Genomic DNA, 17,985 nt, shown 5'->3' with positions numbered 1-17,985 from the left:
GTGCCAGCATCCCATATGGGCGCTGGTTCTAGTTCCAGCTGCTCCACTTCCCATCCAGCTCTCTGCTGTGGCCTGGGAAAGCAGTAGAAGATGGCCCAAGTCCTTGGGCCCCTGCACCCACGTGGGAGACCAGGAAGAAGCTTCTGGCTCCTGGCTTCGGATCAGCTCAGCTCTGGCCTTTGTGGCTATTTGGGGAGTGAACCATCGGATGGAAGACCTCTGTCTCTCTCTGCCTCTCTCTGTGTAACTCTTTCAAATAAATAAATAAATAATAAAAATTAAAAAAAAAAAAACCCTTGTGCATCACAAGTATTTCTTTTCCTTGGAAGATTGTCCACTCTTGTCCACCTCTGTGTGTCACTCGTGGCACTATGTGTCTCAAGGGCCTGCCTGCTGGCTGGCCTTGGAGATGGGGGGCTGGGGGCGGGGGGCAGGAGCCCAGAGCCTCCAGCCTCCAGCCTGGGCCACCAGAGCTGGGAAAATGAGCAAATTAGGAAGGAGAGGTCAGATGAGCCTGCCTTGCCCCGTGGACAGAACCTCGTGCCGCCCCAGGCAGGCCACAGCTCCAAGGACCAGCTGTGCACCTGCAGAGCGCGCCCCATCTCGAAAGCAGAAATACGGCCCCCTTGCAGGCTCCATGCGGGTTGTGGACTGTGGTTTTTATTCCCTGCTCCTCGTCTTGGGGCTGGGCACCCCCATTCACCTAAAGCCCCTCCCCACCCCATGGTTTCCAGAATTGCAGGAGTACAGGACGAAATCAAACCCAGCAGGGCCCCAGGTCACTCCCCCCCCCCCAAGGGTTGTCCCTGTTGTCATTGAAGCTGTCACTTGCAGGAGGGTGTGGCCCCACTTGAGTAATCACATTCTCGCTTCCTTCTTCTACACAGAGCCGTTGGGGGTTGGCGGGGTGGGGACCGCAGAAGTCCGGGCTGGGGCCTTGTTGTCAACACAGAGAAGCCACTTTCGGGCCCGCGGGCGGCTGTCCCATGCTCTGCTGAGCGCGGTAAGTGCTCGCTCGCCAACCCCCTGAGGGTGGCCGGGGGTCCCGGGGACCAGGGTCTGCCTCGTGGCCACCAGCAGGCCTGGGGTAGGACTTCGGGGGACCCTCCTGAGTTGCGGTCCCTGGAGAGGGTGACCTGGGACTCCGAGGGCTTGGGCCTGAGCTCTCCCTGGCGCCTTGGCCCTATCTGATGCCCCTTCCGGACCCTGCCCCCAGTATCTTCCTGCTGCCTGCGCCGGAGAGACTGTGGGTGCTCCCCAGATATGATCCCACCCCTGCCTTCCACGGGTGGGAAACGGAGGCCCACACAGGCTGAGGGCCGGAGCTGAGACTAGGTCTGGAAGGGTCCAGGAAGCAGGAGGGGAGCAGGATTTGTCCGTATTCCATCTCCGTGGGGAGCTGCACAGGTCATTCTGCAAACCACTGGAGCATTAGCATTTGGGTGCTGCAGTTAGCAAGAGAAACAATAGCAGGAATTAGGATGATTGTGTTAATTTGTATCTGGTGTAAATTAGGGACGCTAAAGGATAGTGGTGGGGGCTGGTGGTTAGCGCGGTCCCCCCTACACGTGCACATGCAACACGCATGCATACACATGTGTACAAAAATGCACGCGCGCACACGTTCCACAAAGATCAGGGTTCCTGTTGCCTGGAATTCTCTCTTCCTCTTTCCTGGCCTCCGTTCCCTGTCTCTGTGCCCGAGCCCCTCCCGGGGCCGCTCAGTGGGCAGAGGGCTCAGCAGGTGGCTCCCAGGTGCCAGCCCCCCCCCCCAGTGGCTTCCTCTAGGGCAGCCCAGGTGGGATGACCTAGGGGCTTGGGCACCGCCCTCCCCAGGCGTGGCCGGCAGCCCGGGGATACCGGAGAGAAGGAGCCGGGGGACCGCAGAGAATCAAACCAGAACCCTGGTGTGTGCCCAGCGCCCCCTTTTACAGATGAGAAACCAAGGCTTGGGGGAGAAGAGCTGTCTGAACTGGAGTAGGAGGGTGGCACGGGGGCTGGTGGGTTGGAAGGAGGTAGGTGGCCGCTACGTGCGTGTCTGTCCGTCTGTCTGTTAAACCTGAACCAGGGTTAGGGCTCACTGAGTTCCTTTGTGCCGAGTGTCTCACCTCCTCCGTCTCAGGCCAGCCAATCACCGGGGTGCCAATAGGCAGAACTTGGTTCACGGGCGGGGTGCAAAGTCTCAGCTGGCACGGGGCTCACAGGCTTGGAAAGGGCGGAGGATGTTAGCCAGATGCACGGCGCGTCCGGGGTATTCGAGTGGCACCGGCCGGGCAGGGTAATTCCGGAAGACGCAGTCGGGGGTTGGCGGTGAAGATGCTACATCCTCTATCAGAGTGCCTGGGTTCGAGTCCCAGCCCAAGCACTTGGGCCATCCTTCGCTGCTTTCCCAGGCACATTAGCAGGGAGCGGGACTGGAAGCGGAGCAGCCGGGACTCAGCGCTCGGATAGGGGATGTCGGCGGCAGCTAAGCCCGCTGCGCCACAGCTCCAGCGCTTATCAGATGACACATGATATGTTCACGTGACCATGGGTTTATCAGGACACAGCCCCGTTGGCAGGCAAGCAGCATCCGTATTCCAGAGGAGGAGCCCACGGCCCAGGAAAGCGAGTGGAATCGTCCCAGGCGACACAGCTCGTCAGGGCCAGAGCCAGGACTGGTTGGGATGGGCGTGCCTCCCGCGCTAGGGCAAGGCCTGGCCGGCCCACCAGGACGCAGGCTGCAGCGGGACCCGGCAGGACCCCTGCACTCTGGCTTGACCTCAACTTAGCAGACACGGGCTCCCTCTCCTGGGTGTGGCCAAATCATCGGGCTCTGGTGCGTGCTCAGAGGAGCTGTATTTTCTGTGACACGCAAAGGACGTGGAAGGAACACACAGCCCCCCGGGAAGCTGCCTCCCCAGGGAGCAGTTGGCCGGGACTGTTTTTTTTCTTTTGAAGATTTATTTATTTATTTATTTGAAAGTTGTGGACTCATCCTGCGAAGTCCACACTGCCCGGGGACAGGCTTCGGCGCCCGTGTCCGCTTTATTCACAGCTACGTGTACACGTTTGAAGGGCAGGCAGAAGGGGCGTGACTAACTCAGGGGAACACTAACTATAGGACAGAACCCACACCGGCGCCAATATGCCTCTCCAATCAGCGAGGGCAGCTTTCCGGGTGGGCCTGGGCCGCCACGCCCAGGAGCAGCTTACCTGATTGGCAGAGGCGGGGGTGGGGAGGATGTGCCTGGGGGGTCCCACCGCACAGAATCATCACATCTTCTGTAGCTGCTGCCTGGTTCTGAGGGGCGTGGTGCAGGCCCTGCCCGTCCTGGCTCTGGAAGTCTCTGCCTATCTCCTCTTACGAATTTCGCTTTGTGAGCTGGACCATTCTCGGTCACCGCCAATGTCTGCGTCCCCCGCGTGGTCAGTTGCTCCCAGAAGTCGAGTTCTGAAATGTGTAAGTTTGTCCATTAGTATTGGGCAAAACTGGACCAGCTGTAAGCGGAGCGCCCCTTTAAGGTGACGAGAACGTGTCTTACAGACTCCCAGACAGTGGGTGATGATGGACTACAAGCCCATCCAGCTTGAGTACAGAGAATTATAATGCAAGAACCGTTAGGCGTTTATTGTCAGTAACAGTTCCCAGACTCAGAAGAGGCGGGTACAGCACGTTTGCTGTTTGACGTGACGAAGGCTTCACTTCTTAAGATCGCTGGGCCAGCGGGGCGTGGCCTTCGAGTTCACCTGTGAACACTTGAGAGGCAGACGTTGAACCCTAATTGCACGCAGGTGGTCCTGCGCAGCAGCACCTGGGAAGGTCCCGCCCCTTTAAGCCGTCGCCGATCTGCAGGGGATCTCTCCAGGAATGTCCTGTTTAGGGAAAGGCGTTGGAGTGGACTTGTCGGACATCGGCTTTCGGAGATGCGGGTCCAGGCTTCGACATTTCGGGCCGGAATCCACACAGGCTGCGGAGCGATCTCTGGAAAGACACAAGCAAAGCCTCTCCCCATCATTAGGAGGGGATCAGGCCCCTCCCTCTGTGGGGCAACCCGTGGACCCGGAGAACACTGGGCTGGACCTGGGAGAGGCCTCCAGGGTCTCAGGGCTGGCGGCTCCGGGGTGGGGGTGGAGGAGTGAGAAATGTAAGGTAGAAGGAGCATTGTCACAGCTCAGTCAACAGGAAGTCGTACTTCCACAGCTTTGCCTGAACTCCACCTTTCTTCAGCTCCGCCCCTGGTTTCGGTTTGGGAGGTCTTCGCTCCACGTCACCGAGAGGGGGCAGAGGACTGTTGCCTTCGTTGCTTCCTTTTGCCACAGGACAATAAGGTCCATGAGAAGCATCCCAGGATTCCTCTGGGCCCAGGAAGCAGGCACGTGGGGCCTTTCTGTGCCCGGGGCGCTCCTCTGCCAGGACCGTTACAGGAAGCTGTGTAGTCTACCGTATTTTTTATTAGCAAAACTGGTTTTTTTTTTAGAAGCATGATTGCTGATCTTACATTTAGGTAACTCTGCTGCGATAGATTTCGTCTTTAAGGTGAGAGGAACAAAGTTCAAGTGCTCGTGGGGGCGGGGGGAGCATACTGCCCCCTCTGCATGGGGCGTTAGTGCACAGTGACTCCCGTTGTTGATTTAACAATGAACACTCTTTTTTTTTTTTTTTTGACAGGCAGAGTGGATAGTGACAGAGAGAGAGACAGAGAGAAAGGTCTTCCTTTTTGCCGTTGGTTCACCCTCCAATGGCCGCTGCGGATGGCGCATCTCGCCGATCCGAAGCCAAGAGCCAGGTGCTTCTCCTGGTCTCCCATGGGGTGCAGGGCCCAAGCACTTGGGCCATCCTCCACTGCCTTCCCGGGCCATAGCAGAGAGCTGGCCTGGAAGAGGGGCAACCGGGATAGAATCCGGTACCCTGACCGGGACTAGAACCCGGTGTGCCGGCGCCACAAGGCGGAGGATTAGCCTGTTGAGCCACAGCGCCGGCCTAACAATGAACACTCTTATGTGTGACGTCACTGACCACCCAAGGCTCTTGACAGGAGCCGCCCAGGCTGCGGAAGCCTTCTGAGTGCACGTGTCCCTCAGGGTTCAGACAAGGCCACAGAGGAGTGGAAGCTCTCTCCTCCCTCCGGAGAGACGTGCATCCTTCTTTGATGGCCGCTTCTTCCCACTGGGGGGCTCTCCACGTAGGGACACCTGTTCCCACGAGTGTCCCGGCTTTCCACGCCTGAAATGCTCTCGGGGGCCCTTCGCCAGACCAGACGCTCTTAGGGTGACTCTGAGGTCCCTGAGCGTTGCTTGGAGCAACCGCCATTCTGCTTCCCATGGAGGAGCACTCACTCCTCTTAAAGTCTATTGATTTTATTTTATTTATTTTTTTATCTTTTTTTTTTGTTTTTGACAGGCAGAGTGGACAGTGAGAGAGAGAGAGAGAGAGAGGTTTTCCTTTACCGTTGGTTCACCCTCCAATGGCCGCCATGGCCGGCGCACCGCGCTGATCCGAAGCCAGGAGCCAGGTGCCTCTCCTGGTCTCCCATGGGGTGCAGGGCCCAAGCACTTGGGCCATCCTCCACTGCACTCCTGGGCCACAGCAGAGAGCTGGCCTGGAAGAGGGGCAACCGGGATAGAATCTGGCGCCCCGACCGGGACTAGAACCCGGTGTGCCGGCGCTGCAGGCAGAGGATTAGCCTACTGAGCCGTGGTGCCAGCCAAGTCTATTAATTTTATTGACAGGATCACTTTAACAATTAGTCTCATCCATACGACCACTTTAAAACTCAATCCAATCTAATATGGTCACTTTACAACCTAATCCAATCTACCTAATTATGTTAAAACTTAAGATGTCAGTTTCACCATCTAGCCCAGGGGGATTTGGGACCTCATGGTGAGCAAGTTCAGCTGTGAAGTTATGATTTAAGCCTTCATTCTGGCTATGCTATCACACAGAAAATGTTAGCCAGTCCTTTCATAAGATCTGAAAATCAAACGGTACCTCTGGGAGACTCGCTGAGCACAGTCCGTTTCCCATCTTAAAGAGAACAGAGAAGTGAGGGACCGAGTCGGGCTTCCCAGGTTGCCACTGACAACAGCAACATCAGATGAAGTCTCAACAGTTCCAACTGTTAAATAACAACTCAGGAAAATATTTACCGGACGGTCCAATGCCTTCTATACATTTTAAGAATACAGGTATTTTAGGCCGGCGCCGCAGCTCAACAGGCTAATCCTCCGCCTTGCGGCGCCGGCACACCGGGTTCTAGTCCCGGTTGGGCACCGATCCTGTCCCGGTTGCCCCTCTTCCAGGCCAGCTCTCTGCTGTGGCCAGGGAGTGCAGTGGAGGATGGCCCAAGTGCTTGGGCCCTGCACCCCATGGGAGACCAGGAGAAGCACCTGGCTCCTGCCATCGGATCAGCGCAGTGTGCCGGCCGCAGCGCGCCAACCGCGGTGGCCATTGGAGGGTGAACCAACGGCAAAAAGGAAGACCTTTCTCTGTGTCTCTCTCACTCTCTCACTGTCCACTCTGCCTGTCAAAAAATTTTTAAAAAAAATTTAAAAAAAAGAATACATGTGTTTGGAAATATCTTTAAATATCTAACATGATATAGCTTGTTTAACCAGCAAACTCAAGCACAAACATATAAAACATTTTTAGTTTCTTTCTACCAACAGATTTAAAACATCTGACAAAGAGATCCAGGTCATGTGAATCAAATGTACCTTCGATTAATTTTATCAGTTTAAATTTATGAGCAATCTTTCATTTATAAGCCAATTAAGAGAGCTCTTATTAAATTTTTCTATGTAGACAAACAATATGCACACACGCATAACACAACATACGAGATAGAACAATAAAGCAGGTTTAGTAATAGTTTCCTAATCTTTAGCTGTTTTTTATTACCATCAACCAATTAGAATTACCTTCTGTTCTTGGTAACCTTGATTAACCATACTTTCTCCCAGTCGGAACCCCTAGGGCGTTACTGGCTTCATCTGTTTACAGAGCCACCCCAAAGCACTGAGTACAATAGCAGTGGCATTAAAGGTCCATTGGAACCCCTAGGAGGACAGCTAAGCACAGAACCAACGATGTTTTAGTTGTATGAGCAGGCGAGCTGATACAAAACTGGATGACAAAGGGTTTCAAATGGCCATGTTTAAAATTATGAACTCATTAACCAACTACAGGCACTTGCTTACTCCCCACAGTATTTTCAAAGCACCTTTTAGGCCTCTGGGCCTTTCTCAGTAAGATAGCCATCACGTCTGGTAACACAAGACCACTCGACTCTTCAACTCTCAGACATTTGTATCAGTAGCATGTTATATTATCAAGACTTAAAAGTTAGCCCCACTTCACATCTTCACAGCACTTCTAACAATCCGAACAGCCTGGCTAGTTGGTGTCCCTGCAAGATGAGAGACACAGGTCCTTTGACATTTCCAGGGGCCCAGCTGGAAATATCAAAGTCCAAATCTTTTGGAACGTTGATTTTTTTGAATGCCTGTCAAGGATGCCAAAGCTTAAAATACGTGGTTGAAATAAGATCCCTTAACATCATGATATAGTATAGACCAGATCTGATCGTTGTGACAAGGTAATACATGTTTTAGAATAAGCATATATTTAACTCCTTCAAAACTCAGTTGTTTTAAAAACAATTAGAGTAGATTCCTTTAACATAACACAAAATCTGTGTCTCTGGTTGTTCCAAAAATCAGAAATAAAACTTTTTTTCTAATTTATTTATTTTTAATTTTTGACAGGCAGAGTGGACAGTGAGAGAGAGAGAGACACACACAGAGAAAGGTCTTCCTTTTTGCCGTTGGTTCACCCTCCAATGGCCGCCGCGGTTGGCGCGCTGCGGCCGGCGCACCGCGCTGATCCGATGGCAGGAGCCAGGTGCTTCTCCTGGTCTCCCATGGGGTGCAGGGCCCAAGCACTTGGGCCATCCTCCACTGCACTCCCTGGCCACAGCAGAGAGCTGGCCTGGAAGAGGGGCAACCGGGACAGGATCGGTGCCCCGACCGGGACTAGAACCCGGTGTGCCGGCGCCGCAAGGCGGAGGATTAGCCTGTTGAGCCGCGGCGCCGGCCAGAAATAAAACTTTAAGAGCTGGTGCATTGAATCAAATGCCATCATTTGGGACCGTTTTAACAGAGTCAGAATTAGGGGAGAGAGAAGAGCTTACTGGAGCTGGCTGGAAAGCTGAGCAGAGTCACCAATTAAACACGGCTATCAAAAGAGATGTTGCAGGTTTTTAAATAGATTCTTAACACTATTTTGGAATATTTACTAACATGCATTGTAAACACCTCATTGTTGTAACAGAGGATCAGATTCTAGTTCTATGTTAGCAGACTTGTAGCTTTTGTCTTCCCTCTGCTGATTTCCTTGATTTACATTTTGAAAGAACCCTTTAAAAATCCTCAAATCAAGACGACATTTTAAAATAAGGTAACACATCTCGGGGCTGGCACCGTGGCTCACTTGGCTAATCCTCCGCCTGTGGTGCTGGCATCCCATATGGGTGCCAGGTTCTAGTCCCGGCTGCTCTTCCTCCTCCAGTCCAGCTCTCTGCTGTGGCCCGGGAAGGCAGTGGAGGATGGCCCGAGTGCTTGGGCCCCTGCACCCGCACTGGAGACCAGGAAGAAGCTCCTGGCTCCTGGCTTCGGATCAGCGCAGCGCCGGCCATTGTGGCCATTTAGGGAGTGAACCAACGGGAGGAAGACCTTTCTCTCTGTCTCTCTATCTTAATGTCTATAACTCTACCTGTCAAATAAAAAAAAAAAATAAGGTAACACATCAAATTTCAAGCTTAGTTTCTTCTGAGTGGTGCTGAGCTATCTTCACATGGACAGTTTATGAAAACGTGCTAGCAAGCCCAAATAGTTTTTCTGTATAGACACATTCATCTCATTCGCTTAACCCAATTTACATACAGCAATTACTCCTAGGTGACCGAAGATGCTGATATTATATCACTGAGGTCAAAGTCACATGTGTGTCAAATTCTACTCCTCTTCATAAAGCCCTAGGTATAAATCAGTGACATTAAACCAGAGATCACAACATTTACTTTAGGGGCCATAGCAAGCCTGATGACCCTTTGTCCCATCACTGGACACCTGTGTTCAGTGACGAGGCAGGGACAATCTGTGACAGTAACTAGAGGGCCAAATTGAAACATCTTTCTCATTTCTGTCCAAACTGGCATCAGCAGGTTGGCATAGGAGCTGGCAGAGCAGGAGGGTTGGGGGGGCCATGGTTGGGCCTGCTGGAGTGGGCACTGCCCCCTTCCCGCAGGGCAGCCTGGGGTCCAGGTGCAGGTCCGAGCGGCCGGAATGCAGGTCGCTGGGTGCTGATCTGCCACCACGTGCCCGGGAGGACTCCACTGCCGCCAGGAGCAAGGTCCCTTCCCCGTGCAGAGGTCGCATGTTGGGGGGAAGCCAATGCAGGTCCCGGGCAGGTCTGCAGGAGCACCCGAGCCCCTCCTTCCCCTCTCCCACCCACAGCCTGGGCGGGGTGGAGAGGGGCGCAGAAGGCTGAGTGTAGGAGGAGGAGCAAAGCAAGAAGACGTGGGCACCCCCTTGTCACCGTGGGGGGCTTGTGACCGCGGCAGACAGAGATCTCTCTCCTATCAGAGTCTTTGGGGCCGGCGCAGGGCAGTGGTCTCTACGAGACGGGGACTCCTCCCTGACAGAGGCCCAGAAGCCCGTGCAGGGCGGGGGTCTCTTATCCCAGGACAAACAGGAGTGTTCTCTTCATCTAGTGGGGGGGGTATCGGGGGCCTGACCGACGGGCGCTGCCTCCTCACCTAGCGGGGGAGGACCCTGCTCTTCACCTGCCTTACACGTTCAGGTCCCTGTTTGGGCGCCAGTTGTTCAAGGCCGCACTGCGGGGGAGAGTGAATGACAGTGTCCTTCCACAAGGAGCACCGGGGACAGGCTTCGGGCCACGTGTCCCCTTTATTCACAGCGACGAACACGTTTAAGGGGCAGCAGAAGGGGAACACTAACTATAGGGCAGAACCGGCACTGGCACCAATATGCCTCTCCTATCAGCTTGAAGGTCAGGTAGCTAAGGTAGCTTTCCAGGTGGGCCTGGGCCACACCTGGGAGCCGTTTACCTGATTGGCCAAAGGTGGGGATGGGGAAATGTGCCTGGGGGTCCCACCGCCTACCAGCAGTCAGGCTAACTGCATGGGCCAGGCAGGCAGCCTCATGGGATCACCCACAGAAAGTCAGAGTTTACAGAGAGAGAGAGAGAGAGCTTCTATCCGCTGGTTCACTCCCTAAATGGCTGCAACAGCCAGAGCTGGGCCTGTCTGAAGCCAGGAGCCAGGAGCTTCTTCCAGGTCTCCCAAATGGGTGAAAGGGCCCAAGCACTTGGGCCATCTTCCACTGCTTTCCCAGGCGCATTCGCAGGGAGCTGGGTCAGAAGTGGAGCAGCTGGGATTTGAACCAGTGTCTGCATGTGATGCTGGTGCTGCAGGCAGCAGCTTAAACCACTGAGCCACAGCGCTGGCCCCTTGCCAGGACTTTTATTGCAAGAGTTAGGGGAGCATTGAGGGTATGGAAAAGAGTAGGGGGTGGGCATCTGGCTTAGCACTTGGGATATTAGTTAAGAGGTCCATGTCCCATATCAGAGGATCTGGGTTCAGTGTTCAGCCCCAGTGCCTGACTCCAGCCTCCCTGGGAGGCAGCAGGTGACGATGGCCTAAGTGCTTGGGCCCCCCCAACCAACAGGGACACTTGGATTGAGTTTTTTGGTTCCTGGCTTCTACAGCCCTGGCTGTTGCAGGCAACTGGGGAGTAAACCTGGGGATGGGAGCCCTGTCTGTCTCTCTGCCTTTCCTATTAATTGATTTTAAAAAGAAAGAAGGGGAGGAGTGGGAGGGCCCTTCTGGATCAGCATGCATATTCATAGTCATACATATTCATGATCATACATATTCATGATCATACATATTCATAAGCTGTGTGTTTAAAACCCTGAGTCAGGCTGGTCTCTGGTGGCTGCAGCCGCTCTGAGTACAAGGTTACAAGCTCCAGGGAGTCCGTGGTGTGTGGCCTCCACCCTGTTCCCGTGTCCCATGCCCTCGGTTACCCTGCCTGGGAACTAAACAGGGGTCTCCCTTCCCCTGGCGGCTGCTTCGGGGGCCACACAGTGCCGGGGTCTCCAGGGCAGGCTGCTCCTCCACACGGCCTGGCTGGCTGGGGCTCAGGGCAGGAGCAACTGGTTTTTGGTTGAAAGCCAGGAAGTGGGCAGCCTCTGACCCACTGAGGCCAGCATCAAGGCCCCGGGGTGTGGCTGCTGTCGCCCCGGTCTCCGAGCCGGCTGGGCAGGCCCCACCGCTGCGGCCAGGGAGGCTTTCCTTCCTCCCGGGGCGAGGAGAGGCGGCGGCACTGCTGCGGGCCTTGCCCTTCTCATCTGTGCAATGGGAATCATCGCGGCCCGCGCTTCCCAGCCGTGCAGGTGAGCGGAGCACCCACGTGGTGAGACCCCGGACGTCTGTGGGAACACGGGGTGAAAAGACGGGAAATGAGCACTGCCTTCGCAACACACATTCTCCGTGCACTTTCTGAAGGCCCTACCGGCCTGCATCGTAGCAAATAGGAAGCAGCCATCGCCCCACCAGCCACGCACGGCGGCCGTTCTGTGACCTCCCTGCCACGCACGTGGCCTCGGCGCAGACGCAGAATCTGGGGGAGCCAGGAGCTTCCTGGCCTCTGTGGCCCTGTCGCCTGTGGGATGGCAGGGACCATGCGGGGGTCACCCACTGTGCCCACCCCCGCCCCGCACCCCAGGTCCACCAGGTGACCAGGGCCCTGTCGGGAGCCTCCCGCGGGGTCTCCCCTTCAAGTCTCCCAACCATGCTGCAAAGCATGAGCACCCATTTTACAGATGAGGCTCAGGGTGAAGAGACCTGCTGAAGGTCTTGCAGCTGCTACATAGTGGTGAACATGGGATTCAGGCCCACGCTCTCTCTTCCTCTGCCTCTGGACCATGGGGATGGGTGCGGGGTGGGGGGCAGCCGACGGCGAGCACCTGTACCAGGAACACAGCCCCAGCCCCCTCCCAGGCCCTCCTCCTAGCCTCTGGGCTTAGATAATCAGGTCCTGACTCACCAAGGTGCCCGCCACCCCCTGGAGCCGGCAGGTGGGGCCTGGAGGCCTCCCTCACACTTCCAGGAAGTGGCCAAGGCCTCTGCCTTCCAGGAACCCGGCGCTGCCCACGTTGGGGGTGGGGTGGGAGCGTTTTCATAATTCGCAGACTGTTTCCGAGGGGGGTGGCTCCTGCCCTGGGGAGGGGGGCCGGGCTGGGGCCGTGGATGCAGCACCTGCTGTGAGCCTGTTGCACCCTCATCTGGTTGCCCTCTCTCAACAGCCTCAGGGGGTGGGTGCTGTTATCCCATTTTACAGATGGGAAAGTAGAAGCTCAGAGAGGCCGGGGTCTGTCTCAAGGCCACACAGCTTGTGAGTGGCACAGCTGGGATTCCAAGCGCCCCTCACAGCTGCCCTGCACCCTGCGTGGCACCTGCTGTGTGTGCAGCTGGCCTCCCTGCGTGGCAAATAGGAAGCAGCCATCCCCCCACCGGCCACGCTCGGTGGCCGTTCTGTGGCCTCCCTGCCACGCATGTGGCCTCGGCACAGACATAGAATCTCAAGCTCCTCCTCCCTCTTACTCGCCCTCCCTCCCCCACCCGGCCTGACCCCAGCCACACCGAGCTCAGCTCTCTCCCAAGCCTGTGCCCCTCCCTGGGGCCCCCTCCACCCCTCCAGAGCCCCCTGAATCCTCACTGGGTTCAAGTCAGATCTGGGCCACGCCCCCGCTGTGTGTCTTTGGGAACGTGGCTCCACGTCTCTGAGCCTCGGTTCTTTTCTATATGAAATGGGGATGATCTCGAGGGCCAAGCGTGCGTGCAGAGGGTGAAGCTTGGTTTAAGAAGTCGTTTTAGGATGTGATCAGATTTGCATTTTAGAATCAGACCTCACTGTCACTAATGTGTCAGAGTTTGGCTCGAGCCTGGAAGCGGAGGGGCCTGTGAGGAAGCCGCAGCCCCCCTCCCCCCACCCAGGGAGGGTGAGCATCATCCATTTGCTCTGTATCGTGTGACTGGCACACAGGGAGGAGGCGGGGAATCACCCAGGCCCCGTCGCTGGGGGCCCGCTGCGCCCCAGACACAGCTCTAGAGGCCGTGTCCACCTGCGACCCGCCCCACCCCGCTGTCACTCACTGCCGGATCCTGCAGAGCAAGGCTTGGAGCTGTATGAACACCAGCCGAGCTGGGGCAAGCGCAGGGAGAGAGAGAAAGGGAGAGGCCCCATCCTGGCTGGCTCCTTGGTAGGGACAGCAGCCCCACTCCCAGACAAACGTGGTGACAGTGAGCTCTGGGGCGGGGGCGGGGCTGCTCTGAACAGGTGGCAGTCCCCTCGGGGCATGGGGGTATTGTTGATGGCTCTAGGCCCTGGAGGACTTAAGAAGAGGGGTGCGCAGTGGCCGAGAGCTTGTCGGGCAGACCGGACGCCCCTTTAATTCCCACTGTAACTCATGGTGCCAGCCAGGAAACAGCCAGACAGCAGGACCAAGCTGAGACACCAAGAAGACGTGAGACAACTGGAGACTCCGAGGACGGGTGTGGGCTGGGGCGGGGCGGAGACGCGGAGGTGGGGGCATCAGGATCTCTTCCACCCGGGGAGCGCTCTGGGGGGCCGCCAATCTGTTTGTGAACTGGATTCAGGGACTCCTGCACACCACCGGTCTCTGTGCCTGGGGCAGGGGCTCCTAGAAACAGTCATGGGAAAATGGAGCGCAAAGATGCGTTTATTTTGGTGCAAAATGAAGTGGAACGCCCGGCGCAGCTTTTTCTTTTTTCTTTCTTTCTTTTTTTTTTTTTTTTTTGACAGGCAGAGTGGACAGTGAGAGAGAGAGAGAGAGAGAGAGAAAGGTCTTCCTTTTTGCCGTTGGTTCACCCTCCAATGGCCACTGTGGCCAGTGCACCGCGCTGATCCGAAGCCAGGAGCCAGGTGCTTCTCCTGGTCTCCCATGGGGTGCAGGGCCCAAGCACTTGGGCCATCCTCCACTGCCCTCCCTGGCCACAGCAGAGAGCTGGCCTGGAAGAGGGGCAACTGGGACAGGATCGGTGCCCCGACCGGGACTAGAACCCGGTGTGCCAGCGCTGCAAGGCGGAGGATTAGCCTGTTAAGCCACTGCGGTGCAGCTTTTTCATAATCCAAGCTTTCCTGGAGCGCTGGGAAGACCCCTCTTACGCACAGACTTCCGGGGACTTTTTGTGATGCGGCCTCCCACAGACTCTCAGGATGTCAATATATGTGGAAACAGAGATTAAGAAGACAATAGAGATTAAGAGGGGCTGGGGATGGTGCTGCCGCTGTCTGGTGCACCCGCATCCCACATCAGAGCGTCTCGTTCGAGGCCTGGCAACTCTGCCTCCAACCCAGCTTCCTGCTAGCGCACCCTGGGAAGCAGCAGGTGATGGCCCAGCTCCTTGGGTCCCTGCCGCCCATGGAGGAGGCGTGGAGATCCCGGCTTCAGTATGGCTGTTGTGGGCGCTTGGGGAGTGAACCAGAGGACAGAAGATCTCTCTGTCTCTCGCGCTCTCTCTCCCTCTCTCTCTCCCACTCTGCCTTTAAAGTAGGTAGAAACATAAGCATTTTAAAAAGGAAACCTGGCCGGCGCCACGGCTCACTAGGCTAATCATCTGCCTGCAGCACCAGCACACCCGGTTCTAGTCCCGGTCGGGGCGCCGGATTCTGTCCCAGTTGCCCCTCTTCCAGGCCAGCTCTCTGCTGTGGCCAGGGAGTGCAGTGGAGGATGGCCCAGGTCCTTGGGCCCTGCACCCCATGGGAGACCAGGAGAAGCACCTGGCTCCTGCCATCGGATCAGCATGGTGTGCTGGCCACAGCGTGCTGGCTGCGGCAGCCATTGGAGGGTGAACCAACGGTAAAGGAAGACCTTTCTCTCTGTCTCTCTCTCTCTCACTGTCCAAAAAAAAAAAAAAAAAAAAAAAGGAGATGTGACACAGATGCTCACTGAGACTGCTTGTTAAGAAGTTCTGATATTTTCTTTCTATACTCTCAATGGATTGTTGTTGTTCTCAAAGCTTTATTTATTTGTTTGAGAGGCAGAGATACAGAAAGGGAGAAAGAGAGAGAGACACAGAGAAAGAGAAAGATCTTCCATCTGCTGGTTCACTCCCCAAATGGCCACAGTGGCTGGGGCTGGACCAGGCTGAAGCCAGGAGCCAGGAGCTTCACCTGGGTCTCCCACATGGGTGCGGGGGTCCAAGCACTTGGGCCGTCTTCCTCTGCCTTTCCCAGAGGCCTTACAGAGAATGGGATCAGAAGAGGAGCAGCCGGGACTTGAACCGGCGCCCACGTGGAATGCTAGTGTCGCAGGCGGAGGCTTAACCCACTAGGCCACAGCACCAGCCCCCACCAATGGATTGTCTGGCCTGTGAATAAGACGTTTGAGCCAAAACTGATAAGGGGGCAAATCAAGTTTCTGTGCGGCGCAGGCAGGAGTGGAAGGACCCCGGATGCTTTTGTTCCCACGGATCAATCACAGTAGTAACAGCTATGGCTGTGCGGGCCTGCCCTGCACCTGCTGGGGGGGGGAGGGGAGGAGAGGGGAATGGGTGAAGCTGCAGTGCCCACCCCCAGCAAGCAGGCCCCTCCCCCCCCCCGCCCCAGCCCCCCGCTGTGGCTGTGTAGAGGTGCAGTCAGGTGGGTTCCTCACTCCCCACTTCCTGTCTCCCCAGGTGCCATGCCTCTGCACCTCCTGCTCCTGCTGAGCCTGCTGGGCCCCGGAGGCAGCCAGCAGTGGCCATCCCCCAAGAGGGGCGACTCCCAGCAGGACTGGGGGCAGAGGCAGAAGGTCCCGGAGGACTCGGAGGACGACTACGCCCTGCACGATGACTACGCCTTGGAGGGCACGGACCCTCCCGATGTGCTTGACAACAGCACCGCGGCTGCGGCCCCAGAGCCCCAGCATCCGACTCTGCCGGGGCAGAGAGGTTCTGAGGGGCCGGGCACGCCCGAGCCAGCCACTGCCGAGGCCAGCACAGGACACGCTGCTGGCCCGGACACAGTGGGGGCGATTGCGGGGAATCTGAGCATGGAACTGGCCACGCAGAACGTGCCTGTCTCCATGGGCCTGCTGGCCACACAACTGGCCTCTGTGATGGTTCCCATGACCCTATCCACAGAGGGGGTTCTGTCCACGGAGCCGGTCACCAAGGAGGCCCAGTCCATGGGACCACCAGCCACAGAGGCAGAAACCACGCAGCCAGCAGCCACAGAGTCTGAGACCACACAGCCAGCACCCACAGAGGCAGAGACCATACAGCCAGCACCCACAGAGGCAGAGACCACACAGCCAGCACCCACAGAGGCAAAGACCACACAGCCAGCACCCACAGAGGCAGAGACCACGCAGCCAGTAGCCACAGAGGCCCTGTCCACAGAGACCACTGCCATGGGGTCCCAGCCCATGGAATCCAGTGTTATTGAGGCCCTGTCCACAGAGCCAGCAGCCAGCACGGAGTCCCCATTCATAGAACCTACTGCGGCACAGGGACTGGCCACGCCCGCGCCTGGCCCCTCTGCCACTCACCTGAGCACCCCCACGGCCACCGGCAGTGTGCCTGCGGTCATCAACATGAAGACAGAGAAGGTTCTTCCCTCCCAGAGCCCCGGGACGCCGGGCCCCGTGGGGATCCCGGACAGCATCCCCGTGAAGCAGTGCCTGCTGGCCATCCTCATACTGGCGCTGGTGGCCACCGTCTTCCTCGTGTGCACCGTGGTGCTGGCCGTCCGCCTGTCCCGCAGGAACCACACCTACCCCGTGCGCAGCTACTCCCCGACCGAGATGGTCTGCATCTCCGCCCTGCTGCCCGAGGCTGGCGACGGGACCCCCGCCATCGCCAATGGGCGGCGCGCGTCCAGGGGCCCCGGCCTCAAGGCGGAGGCCAAAGAGGAGCGCGACGGGGATGACCTCACCCTGCACAGCTTCCTCCCGTAGCCCCTCCCCACACGCATGCCTCCCCCAGGGGGGCCTTCAGGGAGCCCAGTGGTCAGGGCGGTCTCGAGGGACTGGCCCTGGACCATTGCAAACAGAGACGGGAGCTGCCACACGGCACAGGCCCTGTGGCCACCGCCCCTGCCTTCCAGCTAAGAACCCTGGGGGCCCAGGGACACCCTCTCCCCCTCCCCACTCTGCGTGGGGCCTCGGACACCCCCTTCCTCTTTCCTCCTGACCTCTGAGTCTCAGCCCCGCTGGGCTGCCACGGTGGCCACCGCAGAGCCAGGGACCCCCAGGCTACTTGCGTTGGGGCAGTTGGGGTTCTCTTGGGCAGCACTCCGAGGAGCCTGGGGGAGACTCTTCTTGGGGACCGCATGGGCTGATGGAGCCCCTCTCTATCTGGTGACCTTGCTCACCTTCCCCCACGGTCCCCTTCAGGGTGGGCTCCATCCTGTCCACTGCCATGTCCCACTGCCCAGCAGGGGACTGGACGCAGCCCGGGGCCCTTAGTAAATGCATGATCGACAGATGACAGCCTGCCTTGATTTTTCCTCCCCCAGCGCAGGGCGAGGTGTTGGCTCTTGGCTGCTCGCCCTCAGCCCCAAGCCCCCAAGGAAGCCCCTTGGTTGATAGGTGACTCTCAGGAAACAGGTGCACCCAATTACATAAGTGAGGGGTTGGGGAAGATTTTGGGTTGCGGGGTGGGTGGGGGGACCAAGGCTGTCTCCCCCAAACCCACGCCAGAGGTCCATAGTATTCAACTTTCCATGACTCAGATCTGCCCTACAGGAAGTGGTCCCCTCAAAGTCTCAGCCTAGGGCCCCTCTCAGCGTCAATGCCCCCCTCCCGGGCACACCCAGCAGCATCTTGCCATGAGGCAGCGTCCGACAGCTCTGATTGGCTGGCATCTCATAGGTGGGGCTGGTGGAATTTTTCTTAAAGGGCCCGACAACAAA

The 17,985-nt window shown here is 57.2% G+C and overlaps 1 protein-coding gene across 1 annotated transcript; it reads left to right on the top strand.

The window, feature by feature from the left end:
• Window positions 1–940: 940 nt before the first annotated feature.
• On the top strand, window positions 941–17,985 carry SELPLG (selectin P ligand). The gene is made up of 2 exons (XM_062182341.1): window positions 941–1,003; window positions 15,768–17,985. The coding sequence occupies exon 2, from the start codon at window positions 15,773–15,775 to the stop codon at window positions 17,027–17,029; it is 1,257 nt and encodes a 418-aa protein (XP_062038325.1). The 5' UTR covers window positions 941–1,003; window positions 15,768–15,772; the 3' UTR covers window positions 17,030–17,985.

Source organism: Lepus europaeus, chromosome 23, assembly GCF_033115175.1.
Source record: "Lepus europaeus isolate LE1 chromosome 23, mLepTim1.pri, whole genome shotgun sequence".
In the NCBI taxonomy this organism is placed as follows: Eukaryota; Metazoa; Chordata; class Mammalia; order Lagomorpha; family Leporidae; genus Lepus; species Lepus europaeus.
This window is presented reverse-complemented; position numbering and strand designations above follow the sequence as displayed.